Source organism: Ranitomeya imitator, chromosome 10 (assembly GCF_032444005.1).
Source record: "Ranitomeya imitator isolate aRanImi1 chromosome 10, aRanImi1.pri, whole genome shotgun sequence".
NCBI classification, from domain to species: Eukaryota; Metazoa; Chordata; class Amphibia; order Anura; family Dendrobatidae; genus Ranitomeya; species Ranitomeya imitator.
This window is the reverse complement of record NC_091291.1, coordinates 52,232,230-52,246,380: the sequence shown is the minus strand read 5'-3', so window position 1 is coordinate 52,246,380 and position 14,151 is coordinate 52,232,230. Positions and strand designations below refer to the sequence as shown.

The window sequence follows — 14,151 nt, the reverse complement described above, 5'->3', positions numbered from 1 at the left end:
AAAAAGTCAAATGGCGCTCCTTCCCTTCCAAGCCTTACCATGTGCCCAAACAGTGGTTTACCCCCACATGTGAGGTATTGGTGTACTCAGGAGAATTTGCCCAACAAATTTTAGGATCTATTTTATCCTGTTGCCCATGTGAAAATGAAAAAATTGAGGCTAAAAGAATTTTTTTGTGAAAAAAAAGTACTTTTTCATTTTTACGGATCAATTTGTGAAGCACCTGGAGGTTCAAAGTGCTCACTGTGCATCTAGATAAGTTCCTCGGGGCGTCTAGTTTCCAAAATGTGGTCACTTATGGGAGAGCTCCAATTTTTAGGCACACGGGGGCTCTCCAAACGTGACATGGTGTCCGCTAAAGAGTGGAGCCAATTTTTCATTCAAAAAGTCAAATGGCGCTCCTTCCCTTCCAAGCCCTGCCGTGCGCCCAAACAGTGGTTTACCCCCACATATGAGGTATCAGCGTACTCAGGACAAATTGGACAACAACTTTCGTGGTTCAGTTTCTCCTTTTACCATTGGGAAAATAAAAAAATTGTTGCTAAAAGATAATTTTTGTGACTAAAAAGTTAAATGTTCATTTTTTCCTTCCATGTTGCTTCTGCTGCTGTGAAGCACCTGAAGGGTTAATAAACTTCTTGAATGTGGTTTTGAGTACCTTGAGGGGTGCAGTTTTTAGAATGGTGTCACTTTTGGGTATTTTCAGCCATATAGACCCCTCAAACTGACTTCAAATGTGAGGTGGTCTCTAAAAAAAATGGTTTTGTAAATTTCGTTGTAAAAATGAGAAATCGCTGGTCAAATTTTAACCCTTATAACTTCCTAGCAAAAAAAAATTTTGTTTCCAAAATTGTGCTGATGTAAAGAATACATGTGGGAAATGTTATTTATTAACTATTTTGTGTCACATAACTCTCTGGTTTAACAGAATAAAAACTCAAAATGTGAAAATTGCGAAATTTTCAAAATTTTCGCCAAATTTCTGTTTTTATCACAAATAAACGCAGAATTTATTGACCTAAATGTACCACTAACATGAAGCCCAATATGTCACGAAAAAACAATCTCAGAACCGCTAGGATCCGTTGAAGCGTTCCTGAGTTATTACCTCATAAAGGGACACTGGTCAGAATTGCAAAAAACGGCAAGGTCTTTAAGGTCAAAATAGGCTGGGTCATGAAGGGGTTAAGTAACCCCATTTTGGAAATTATACCCCTTAGGGAAATTATCTACAGGTGTAGTGTGACGATTTTGACTCCATTGGTATTTTTCAGAAACAAGCAGCAATGAATGTTGCTGAGTGAAAATTGCAAAATGCCATTGTAGTGACCAGTACATTGCAATCACCAGTACCTTATGCCCAGCCCGAGCTATCGGAGGCATGCACCCGTAAGTTAGGCAAGCTCTCGTCACTTCAGAAATGCCAAACGTCCTCTTCCCTCTCTACCAGTCTGTCATTGTTAGTTTTGTTTACTGTAAGTGATATTTGTATTTTGATGTAACCCCTTCTCATGTACAGCACCATGGAATTAATGGTGCTATATAAATAAATCATAATAATAATAGTAATAATAAAATGCTGTATGTGGTTTAGGTACACTGTGGGGCTGAGAAAGAAGGGGGCATTTGGATTTGGGAGTGCAGAATTTGCTGAATTTCTTTCTTGGGTGAGGAGCCATGTTGATTTTTCAGTGCCTTTGTGCTTCCAGTAACATGGAAGCCCAGTATATTTCCATTAACAGATGACAGACCTGATTGGGGACTTGCTTTTTTTTGGATTGAGATGACGCTTTTATTGGGAACATTTTACATAAAGTTTGGGATCATATTTATCCGGCAGTCTATGCTGAGTAGGCTTGAGCGAAACGGATCAGTCGCCGACTTTTGGCAAAGTCGGGTTTCATGAAACCCGACCCGATCCTAGTGTGGGATCGGTCATGCGTTCGGCGATCTTTGCGCCAAAGTCGCGTTTCGTATGACGCGTTTGGCGCCATTTTTTCAGCCAATGAAGGAGTGTGGGCAGAGTGATGACATAGGTCTTAGGGGCGTGGATGCTTATCGCCATCTTCTCGCTTGTGCGCTGTAGCGATTTGCAATGTGCAACACCAGCTTTCCTGTTCAGGGATGGAGGGGAGAGAGAGAGAGAGAGAGAGAGAGATCTCCTGATCGCAGGAGCGTGTCAGACACTGCGAGATCGTAACTATATCGCTGGAACGTCACGAATCGTGCCATCGTAGCGATCAAAATGCCACTGTGTGACGGTACCCTAAGCCAGGTAGTTTGCTGATTTTTTTTAAACAGAGGAATACAATAAACACAAACAGATTTTATACACTGTGTTCCAAATTATTATGCAAATAATATTTCCTCATATTCTCTCTAAATTACCCATCTGAATTGCAGTCATTGTTATTTTCCAGTCATCTACTATTCTAGTATAATTGCAATGCTTTGGAACAAACTGCCTATGAAAACAGTATATTTAAAAAAATAAATAAATACTCAAAATGCATGTTCCAAATTATTATGCACAGCAGAGTTTTCAACCTTTTTTATTTAATTTTGAACAAAAAAATGGTCAATTGTGAAGTTATAAGCATTATCAGCTTATTACAAAATTAAATCAAACAGTTTTCAAGTGAAAACTTTATTCTAGGTGATGTTACATTTGCACATAGGACCCCTTGTTCGAAAGAAGCTTCTGAACTCTCGTCCATTGAATTTGTCAGTTTTTGGATGGTTTCTGCTTCAATTGTTTTGCATGTGGACAGAATACCCTTCCAGAGCTGTTGCTTAGATGTGAACTGCCTCCCGCCATCATAGACACTCCTTTTGATGATGCTCCAGAGGTTCTCAATGGGGTTGAGGTCAGGGGAAGATGGTGGCCACACCATAAGTTTGTCCTCTTTTAGGCCCAGAGATGAAGATGTGTTTTTTGCAGCATGAGACGGTGCATTATCATGCATGAAAATGATCTTGCTGCGGAAAGCACGGTTCTTCCTCTTGAACCCTGGCAGGAAGTGTTGTTTTAGAAACTCCACATAGATTATGGAGTTCATCTTTACCCCTTCAGGTATCATAAAGGGGCCAACAATCTCTCTCCCCTTGATTCCAGCCCAAAACATTACTCCACCTCCTCTTTGTTGGCACCTTAGCTGTGTTTTCATGGGGTGTCTATCAACCAGCCATCCTCCACTCCATCCATCTTGACCATCGAGCGTTGCACGGCACTCATCGGTGAACAAAACAGTTTGGAAGTCAGTCTTCATGTATCGTTTGGCCCACTGGAGCCATTTCTGCTTGTGTGCAGTGGATAGAGGTGGTCGGCAGCTGTGTTGTGAATTCTGTGGTCAAGCTCCCTCCTGTGGTCATGAGTGGTACTTCGGCTGGTTCTGTCTATGAGCTTCCTCTGGTGGATGTGAGTGGGGCTGCGGCTTCTGAGTTTCCTTCCTCAGGTGACGAGGTTAAGTCGTTAGGTGCTGCTCTATTTAACTCCACCTAGTTCTTTGTTCCTGGCCTCCAGTCAATGTTCCAGTATTGGTCTTGCTTTCTCCTGGATCGTTCTTGTGGCCTGTCTGCCCTTCATAAGCTAAGTTTTGCTTGTGTTACTTTTGTTTGCTATATTTTCTGTCCAGCTTTCTATATTGGTTTTTCTTGCTTGCTGGAAGCTCTGAGATGCAGAGGGAGCACCTCCGTACTGTTAGTCGGTGCGGAGGGTCTTTTTGCCTCCTCTGCGTGGTTGTTTGTAGGTTTTTGTGCTGACCGCAAAGCTATCTTTCCTATCCTCGGTCTATTCAGTAAGTCGGGCCTCGCTTTGCTAAAGTCTATTTCATCTCTGTGTTTGTATTTTCATCTTAACTCACAGTCATTATATGTGGGGGGCTGCCTTTTCCTTTGTGAAATTTCTCTGAGGCAAGGTAGGCTTATTTTTCTATCTTCAGGGTTAGCTAGTTTCTCAGGCTGTGCCGAGTTGCATAGGGAGCGTTAGGCGCTATCCACGGCTACCTCTAGTGTGGTTGATAGGATTAGGGATTGCGGTCAGCAGAGTTCCCACATCTCAGAGCTCGTCCTATGTTAGTAACTATCAGGTCACTTTCTGTGCTCTTAACCACTAGGTCCATTGTGGTTCTGAATCACCTGTTCATAACAGTACTGGAGGCCCTAAGTACTAATGCTTCTCAATAGAGGGAAAAGAGAAGTTCTGAGACCAATTTTTTTTCTCTGTACTGTGTTTTGTCTTTCTTTTCCCCTAGACATATGGGTGGTTCAGGACACAGGTGTAGTGATGGACATTAAAGATCTGTCTTCTTGTGTGGATCATCTCATTGCAAGAGTACAAAATATTCAAGACTTTGTGGTTCAGAATTCTATGTTAGAGCCAAGAATTCCTATTCCTGATTTGTTTTCTGGAGATAGAGCTAAGTTTCTGAGTTTTAAGAATAATTGTAAACTGTTTCTGGCTTTCAAACCCCGCTCCTCTGGTGACCCAGTTCAACAAGTTAAGATCATTATTTCTTTATTACGTGGCGACCCTCAAGACTGGGCATTTTCCCTTGCGCCAGGAGATCCTGCATTATGTAATATTGATGCGTTTTTTCTGGCACTCAGATTGCTGTATGATGAACCTAATTCAGTGGATCAGGCAGAGAAAAATTTGCTGGCTCTGTCTCAGGGTCAGGATGAGGTAGAGATATATTGTCAGAAGTTTAGGAAGTGGTCTGTGCTCACTCAATGGAATGAATGTGCGCTGGCAGCAATTTTCAGAAAAGGTCTCTCTGAAGCCCTTAAGGATGTCATGGTAGGATTTCCTATGCCTGCTGGTCTGAATGAGTCTATGTCTTTGGCCATTCAGATTGGTCGACGCTTGCGTGAGGGTAAAACTGTGCACCATTTGGCGGTATTATCTGAGCATGGACCTGAGCCTATGCAGTGCGATAGGACTTTGACCAGAGTTGAACGGCAAGAACACAGACGTCAGAATGGGCTGTGTTTTTACTGTGGTGACTCCACTCATGCTATCTCCGATTGTCCTAAGCGCACTAAGCGGTTCGCTAGGTCTGCCACCATTGGTACGGTACAGTCGAAATTTCTTTTGTCCGTTACTTTGATCTGCTCTTTGTCATCCTATTCTGTCATGGCATTTGTGGATTCAGGCGCTGCCCTGAATTTGATGGACTTGGAGTATGCTAGGCGCTGTGGGTTTTTCTTGGAGCCCTTGCAGTATCCTATTCCATTGAGAGGAATTGATGCTACGCCTTTGGCCAAGAATAAGCCTCAGTACTGGACCCAGCTGACCATGTGCATGGCTCCTGCGCATCAGGAGGATATTCGCTTTTTAGTGTTGCATAATCTGCATGATGTGGTCGTGTTGGGATTGCCATGGCTACAAGTCCATAACCCAGTATTGGATTGGAAATCAATGTCTGTGTCCAGCTGGGGTTGTCAGGGGGTACATGGTGATGTTCCTTTTCTGTCTATTTCATCATCCACCCCTTCTGAGGTCCCAGAGTTCTTGTCGGATTACCGGGATGTACTTGATGAGCCCAAGTCCAGTGCCCTACCTCCGCATAGGGATTGTGATTGTGCTATCGATTTGATTCCTGGTAGTAAGTTTCCTAAAGGTCGACTGTTTAATTTGTCTGTGCTTGAACACGCCGCTATGCGGAGTTACGTAAAGGAATCCTTGGAGAAGGGTCATATTCGCCCGTCGTCGTCGCCATTGGGAGCAGGGTTCTTTTTTGTGGCCAAGAAGGATGGTTCGCTGAGACCTTGTATTGATTACCGCCTTCTAAATAAAATCACGGTCAAATTTCAGTACCCCTTGCCGCTGCTGTCTGATTTGTTTGCTCGGATTAAGGGGGCTAGTTGGTTCACCAAGATAGATCTTCGTGGTGCGTATAATCTTGTGCGTATTAAACAGGGCGATGAATGGAAAACAGCATTTAATACGCCCGAGGGCCATTTTGAGTACCTGGTTATGCCATTCGGGCTTTCTAATGCTCCATCAGTGTTTCAGTCCTTTATGCATGACATCTTCCGAGAGTACCTGGATAAATTCCTGAATGTATACTTGGATGATATTTTGGTCTTCTCGGATAATTGGGAGTCTCACGTTAAGCAGGTCAGAATGGTGTTCCAGGTTCTGCGTGCGAATTCTTTGTTTGTGAAGGGGTCAAAGTGTCTCTTTGGTGTTCAGAAGGTTTCATTTTTGGGGTTCATTTTTTCCCCTTCTACTATCGAGATGGACCCTGTTAAAGTTCAGGCCATTTATGATTGGACTCAGCCGACATCTCTGAAGGGTCTGCAAAAGTTCCTGGGCTTTGCTAATTTTTATCGTCGCTTCATCAATAATTTTTCTAGTATTGCTAAACCGTTGACTGAGTTAACCAAGAAGGGTGCTGATGTGGTCAATTGGTCTTCTGCTGCTGTGGAAGCTTTTCAGGAGTTGAAGCGTCGTTTTTCTTCTGCCCCTGTGTTGTGCCAACCAGATGTTTCGCTCCCGTTCCAGGTCGAGGTTGATGCTTCTGAGATTGGAGCAGGGGCTGTTTTGTCGCAAAGCAGTTCTGATGGCTCGATGATGAAACCATGCGCCTTCTTTTCCAGGAAGTTTTCGCCTGCTGAGCGTAATTATGATGTTGGCAATCGAGAGTTGCTGGCCATGAAGTGGGCATTCGAGGAGTGGCGTCATTGGCTTGAAGGAGCTAAGCATCGCGTGGTGGTCTTGACTGATCACAAGAACTTGACTTATCTCGAGTCTGCCAAACGGTTGAATCCTAGACAGGCTCGTTGGTCGCTGTTTTTCTCCCGTTTTGACTTTGTGGTTTCGTACCTTCCGGGCTCTAAAAATGTGAAAGCAGATGCCCTGTCTAGGAGTTTTGTGCCCGACTCTCCGGGTTTGTCTGAGCCGGCGAGTATTCTCAAAGAGGGGGTAATTTTGTCTGCCATATACCCTGATTTGCGGCGGGTGCTGCAAAAATTTCAGGCTAATAGACCTGACCGTTGCCCAGCGGAGAAACTGTTTGTCCCTGATAAATGGACGAGTAGAGTTATCTCTGAGGTTCATTGTTCGGTGTTGGCTGGTCATCCTGGAATCTTTGGTACCAGAGATTTGGTGGCTAGATCCTTTTGGTGGCCGTCTCTGTCGCGGGATGTGCGTTCGTTTGTGCAGTCCTGTGGGATTTGTGCTCGGGCTAAGCCCTGCTGTTCTCGTGCCAGTGGGTTGCTTTTGCCCTTGCCAGTCCCGAAGAGGCCCTGGACACATATCTCTATGGATTTTATTTCGGATCTCCCCGTCTCTCAAAAAATGTCGGTCATTTGGGTTGTTTGTGATCGCTTCTCTAAGATGGTCCATTTGGTACCCTTGTCTAAATTGCCTTCCTCCTCTGATTTGGTGCCATTGTTCTTCCAGCATGTGGTTTGTTTACATGGCATTCCAGAGAACATCGTTTCTGACAGAGGTTCCCAGTTTGTTTCGAGGTTTTGGCGAGCCTTTTGTGCTAGGATGGGCATTGATTTGTCTTTTTCCTCGGCTTTCCATCCTCAGACAAATGGCCAGACTGAACAAACCAATCAGACCTTGGAAACATATCTGAGATGTTTTGTTTCTGCCGATCAGGATGATTGGGTGTCCTTTTTGCCTTTGGCTGAGTTCGCCCTTAATAATCGGGCCAGCTCGGCTACTTTGGTTTCGCCGTTTTTCTGCAATTCTGGTTTCCATCCTCGTTTCTCTTCAGGGCAGATTGAGTCTTCTGACTGTCCTGGTGTGGATACTGTGGTGGATAGGTTGCAGCAGATTTGGACTCATGTGGTGGACAATTTGACATTGTCTCAGGAGAAGGCTCAACGTTTCGCTAACCGCAGGCGCTGTGTGGGTCCCCGACTTCGTGTTGGGGATTTGGTTTGGTTGTCATCTCGTTATATTCCTATGAAAGTTTCCTCTCCTAAGTTTAAGCCTCGTTTCATTGGTCTGTATAGGATTTCTGAGGTTCTTAATCCTGTGTCTTTTCGTTTGACCCTTCCAGCTTCTTTTTCCATTCATAACGTATTCCATAGGTCATTGTTGCGGAGATACGTGGCACCTGTGGTTCCATCCGTTGATCCTCCTGCCCCGGTTTTGGTTGAGGGGGAGTTGGAGTATATAGTGGAGAAGATTTTGGATTCTCGTATTTCGAGACGGAAACTCCAGTGCCTGGTTAAGTGGAAGGGTTATGGTCAGGAAGATAATTCCTGGGTCTTTGCCTCTGATGTTCATGCTGCCGATCTGGTTCGTGCCTTTCATTTGGCTTATCCTGGTCGGCCTGGGGGCTCTGGTGAGGGTTCGGTGACCCCTCCTCAAGGGGGGGGTACTGTTGTGAATTCTGTGGTCAAGCTCCCTCCTGTGGTCATGAGTGGTACTTCGGCTGGTTCTGTCTATGAGCTTCCTCTGGTGGATGTGAGTGGGGCTGCGGCTTCTGAGTTTCCTTCCTCAGGTGACGAGGTTAAGTCGTTAGGTGCTGCTCTATTTAACTCCACGTAGTTCTTTGTTCCTGGCCTCCAGTCAATGTTCCAGTATTGGTCTTGCTTTCTCCTGGATCGTTCTTGTGGCCTGTCTGCTCTGCATAAGCTAAGTTTTGCTTGTGTTACTTTTGTTTGTTATATTTTCTGTCCAGCTTGCTTAATTGGTTTTTCTTGCTTGCTGGAAGCTCTGAGACGCAGAGGGAGCACCTCCGTACCGTTAGTCGGTGCGGAGGGTCTTTTTGCCCCTCTGCGTGGTTGTTTGTAGGTTTTTGTGCTGACCGCAAAGCTATCTTTCCTATCCTCGGTCTATTCAGTAAGTCGGGCCTCACTTTGCTAAAATCTATTTCATCTCTGTGTTTGTATTTTCATCTTAACTCACAGTCATTATATGTGGGGGGCTGCCTTTTCCTTTGGGAAATTTCTCTGAGGCAAGGTAGGCTTATTTTTCTATCTTCAGGGTTAGCTAGTTTCTCAGGCTGTGCCGAGTTGCATAGGGAGCGTTAGGCGCTATCCACGGCTACCTCTAGTGTGGTTGATAGGATTAGGGATTGCGGTCAGCAGAGTTCCCACGTCTCAGAGCTCGTCCTATGTTAGCAACTATCAGGTCACTTTGTGTGCTCTTAACCACTAGGTCCATTGTGGTTCTGAATCACCTGTTCATAACACAGCTGCAAACCTCTGAAGGACCCTGCATCTTGTTGTTCTAGGGACGTTGGAGGCACCAGCAGCTTCAAAAACTTGTCTGCTGCTATGACAAGGCATTTTTGCAGCTGCTCTTTTAACCTTACGCAATTGCCTGTTGGAAAGAGTCCTCAATTTTTCCTTATCAGCATGCACACGTGTGTGCTGGGAATCAGCTACATACTTCTTGATTGTGCGATGATCACGATGAAGTGTCTTGGCAATGTTGATTGTAGTCATGCCTTGACCTAAATACTCCACAATTTGTTGCTTCTCAGCAGCCGACACATTCTTTTTCTTTCCCATTTTGGCCATAAATGTAGGCTGCTTAATAATGTCGAACAGCCTTCTTAAGTAGTCTTGCCTTTATTTGGACACACCTGCCAAACTAATTTGCACAGGTATCTGCAATTGCTTTCAGTAATATAAAGAGCCCTGACACACATCACCATCAATGAGTTTAAATGACAAACAAAAAAATTCTAACCTTATCACTCCTAAACTCTTTGTGCATAATAATTTGGAACACAGTGTATAATCAAACAAGGCGACTTGGTTGTCACCTTCTTCAGGGTATCTGTGACGCTAGACTGAATGACACTTGTTTAAACATAAAAAGAGGTGATATGCCTTTGTATAGTTTGACAGAGACAGAGAGAGAGACAGCCAGAGATTCTGCCAAGACATCCAAATATCCAGGGGAACCTACAGGACTGCTGTCAATTCATCATGGCCCCATCACAAGGAACACGGATCTATCATTCTACAGGAAACAACCTAAGGTTTTTCGGCCTCGGTTGGAAGAATACAGATCTGCTCTATTGACCATCGCTGAACCATGAATATATTTGGAGAAAGCCTGGCTCCATGGACATGTTCAAAGAATCCAGGTTGTGACCCTTAGGTCAACTGGTATTGTACTTGAAAGGACTGTCATCTCCCTATGCTTGTAGTTACCTCCTCTCTGTGTGCGTGCCATAGGTGGGGTATCCGACCCTGGGAGTAACAGCTGCCATTATCCCGGTGAGTCAGCAGACGGATGAGACTCTGTAATATGCACCATCTTGGGGTATTTTGCTGGGACTGTTCTATGAGTTATTTGCCTATTTGTGGCTCAATAAATCATTGCCACACGGTTTTACTCTCACCCTATGTTTTCTGAGCAGAGTTATGCCACATTAAAAGGAGAGCAGGTGTTCGGCATGGGATTTTGGCTACTGGACCTGGGAGCCTGCGGACCCCCTCCCCCATGTCTCTACAGGGCTTTCCATCTAAATCTCTGAGCGATGTGATTCAGATGAAACTCCTTTGGGATTCATTTATTATTGTAAGGCAGCAGAGTTACTCTGGACTTCCTTATGTTCAATCCTTCTTTTCAAAAGTGCACAAAACTGTGGCCAACTACACTTTTATGCAATCCCAAAAAGACGGACACCGACAGATCACAGATCAGACAGTATCCACAGAGCCTCCATCTGCCTCATTATAGGGAATCTTCCTCCAGGGGTTCCATCTGAATCACGTATTTCAGAGGTTGACACAGAAGCCCGGGTGCAAGCGCTCAGTTCACCGTGCAGGATAAATGTGTGTCGAGCCTTACTGCGATTTTTGGGAGGCAGAATGAAAAAATTGGTTTTATTTATTTTTTCTCGTGCCGTATTAGTGACTAGGTGACTTTATTATTCTGGTCCGTGAGATTACAGCGATACTAGATTTATATTGGGTTTTTATGCTTGGCTGCGATCACACACTAAAAAACTAAAATAGTTTTTGCATCACTATATTTTGAGAGATATCATTTTTCCATGTTTTGGGCCACAGAGTCATGTGAGGGTTTGTATTTTGTGGGACAAGTTGATGTTTTTATTTGTACAATTTTAAGGCACATGACATTTTTTGATCGCTTTTTTTTCCGATTTTTGGGAGGCAGCATGAAAAAAAAACAGCAATTCAGGAATATTTTTGGGGGGGTTCATGCCATTCCATGTGTGGTAAAATTGATAAGGCAGTTTTATTCTTCGGGTCAGTACGATTACAGCGATACTACATCTATATCTTTGTTTATGTTTTGGCGCTTTTACACAATAAAAACAATTTTATAGAATAATTATTTTTGCATCGGTTTATTCTGAGAGCTATAACTTTTTTATTTTTCTGTTGGTGTAGCTGTATTGTTGCTTGATTTTTGCTGGACAAGATGGCTTTTTCAGCGTTACCATGCTTATTTATATCCATCTTTTTTATCACATTTTCATTACACTTTTTGTTAGGCGGGATAGTAATAAAGCATTTTTTTGCCTCGCCTTTTATTTATTTTTTTAAGTTGTTCCCTAAAGCGGCTAACAAGTAGGACAGTTTTATAGGTCGGGTTGTTGCGGATGGGGCAATACCAAATATGTGTACTTTTATTGTTTTACTTTTTTTTTCTTACAAATATTTATTTATGGATACAATATATGTAGATTTTTTGTTATTATTTTAGTTTTTTTTATATTTTTAAAATTATTCTAAAAAAGTAACTTTTTTAACTTTTTAACTTTGTCCCACTATCATTTTTTGCAGGCTGATTGCTGCTGCAGCCCCATGCTGTATAAACTGTCAGCTCTGCACTGACAGAGAAAGTTGCTGATCATACTGTACACTGCTCATGGTTAAGCAACTATCCTAGCTCTGGTGACCCTGATGTCATCATGACGACCTCGGGTCACCATGGCAGCTATCAGGAGCCTGCGTCACGTCGCGGGGTCTCTGATCCAAGAGCAGAGGGGCTGTCATCCCTCTGCCGGCCCCCGGAATTCTGCGATCATGTTCAAATGCAGCATTTAGGGGGTGAAAGTTTTAGGAGCGGTGCATGACCTCTCCAAAAATCAGCTGACTCCCGGCAGGGATTGCTCGCGCACAGCTTGTGTGCTTGGGCATTCGCAATGACGTAATAATGTGTCCCTGGTCAAATAGGCCCAGGACACAGGGACGTATTATTATGACAAATGTCATAAAGGGCTAATATGTTTTGTTACATAATATACATTTATATCAAACCACACTGATTGAAAGGAGTTGCCCATGACTATTGATCACGGCAAGACAGCTGTCAGACTTTAGCTCTTTTGCTTAGCTGGTGCCAAAGACTTAAAATGCAGAGAACCATAGGCATGTAAAGAGAACCTGTTAGTATGATTTGTAATGTTAAGTAAAGGTAATGTAATGTAATGTCCTCCAACACGCGGCTGTTCTCCTTACTGGAACCGCGTCCTCCGGATGCACCACACGGCACACTTTTGTTAGAAATTTTTTAAAGATGAGATGAATGAGGTAACACTTCCTGTGCTTTCCCTATTAAAATATGCACCACGGTTGGCTCTCATTCGGTCTCAGAGAACCAACAGTCTTTAGGTGGGCACTTCCAAAAATCCAGTGCCCATTCCCACTGACCGGCAGTCCTTGGCAGTAAGTTATTCTCCTCCAGGGATATATCCTGCTCCCAACAGCGGTGCACGTCCTGCCTCGGGCAAGCCTGCCCGGGCTTTGCTGGAAACAGGAACTGCTTCTTTTAAACTGTTAATCCAGCCCCCTTGATTAACTCCTTCCTTACCTAATCTCAATTTAGACAGCTTAGACAATACAAAGACATACAATTACATGGAATAAAGGGAACATCACACATTACACTTAAACATGGCATAACAGTGTAAACACCAGGGAACCATTGGGTGCAGCATGACTCAGTCTTTAGGAGAGAGGAGGCCAATGAGGGTCTTCTTCACTTATCTTTTTTAATCACCTCCCATCTCTATTTGAAACCTCCACTTCAGAAAGAGGAGGCAGACAAAGGAGCCATAAAATCACAGACAGTGAGGAGAACACCCAGTGCACAGTCCAGTCCCTGTGCATCAAAATCTTATTAGCAGAAAAACTCAAATGGCGGTTAAAAAAGAACCAGAAAGTGGATTTCTTCACTAAAGGTATTAATGTAATCTGTATTTCTGCACCTTACAGTAATCACACATTTGGATGATATAACATCCATTCTCCTGATATTTTGGTTTTGTAAAGGTGAGATATAAATCTATTAAATTTTTAACCTTTTTTATGAGGTTTATTTCTATACTTAAAATGGATATTCATAACAATGTTTCCTCTACATGCCAATAATTTCATATTAAAGATTTACCTTCTGAAGATCCTCATAGGTGTGAAACATAAAGTTATCTTTTCCCAGCAATTCCATCCATCCCTTGACGTGATTAAACCAAGATCCATATGGCGCTGCAATGGGTAAATATGACAGCTGAGAATATGCTTATAACTGACAATTTTGTAAGCTTATATTAATCATAATTACTTACTGTTTTCAGTTAAGAATTCTTTTAGAAAATGATCCATATTTTCTGGATCTTTGCAGTACGTACTCATTGTTGAAAAATAATAAAGGGACACTGCAACATCTTTAGGATCTCTGATTGTATAAATGATCTAAAACAAATTTTTTTAAAAACAAGAAATGAAAAATGTATATTGTTATGTGATTGTTTATACAATTTTATATTTGACTACTTATTTTTAAGATGTATTTCCTCTATTAAAGAAGGGATGGAATTTCTTTCAAAATGGTGTAAAAACTAAATTAATCCACCCAGAGGTTTACAGTTGATGGGTGATATAATATATCCTGATATTAATATCTGGCTTCTATAAAATCTAACATGATATTTTTCCTAATGCAGAACCAAAATGCAGCACTTGATCACAATAGTTTAAAAAAGAGCTCGCCGAGTATTACCGGCTTTGCCCGGCGGGAGCTTGTGTCTCCGCACTGTATGTTTGGCGCTCTTTAGAGAGCCAATGAACATGCAAGGATTGTCTGCCACACACTGTAATGCCGCAGCTGTGTTGGTCGCAGCATTATAGTGATTGGCTGTCCGCACAGCGTCATCAGGTCTATATCAGACCTGGCGCCGCCCTACTCGTCACAGT

General features: G+C 43.0%; 1 protein-coding gene across 3 annotated transcripts in view; it reads right to left on the bottom strand.

Annotated features, from left to right (window-relative positions):
- LOC138651265 (sulfotransferase 2B1-like) overlaps positions 1 to 14,151 on the bottom strand; it is a 275,352-nt gene that overhangs the window by 43,700 nt on the left and 217,501 nt on the right. For all 3 annotated transcript variants that reach the window (XM_069741329.1, XM_069741330.1, XM_069741331.1), the window contains 2 exons: positions 13,524 to 13,650; positions 13,349 to 13,443 (listed from right to left, as the gene is read on the bottom strand). In XM_069741329.1, coding sequence (XP_069597430.1) covers positions 13,349 to 13,443; positions 13,524 to 13,650 — 222 coding nt within the window. The remainder of the gene's footprint in view (positions 1 to 13,348; positions 13,444 to 13,523; positions 13,651 to 14,151) is intronic.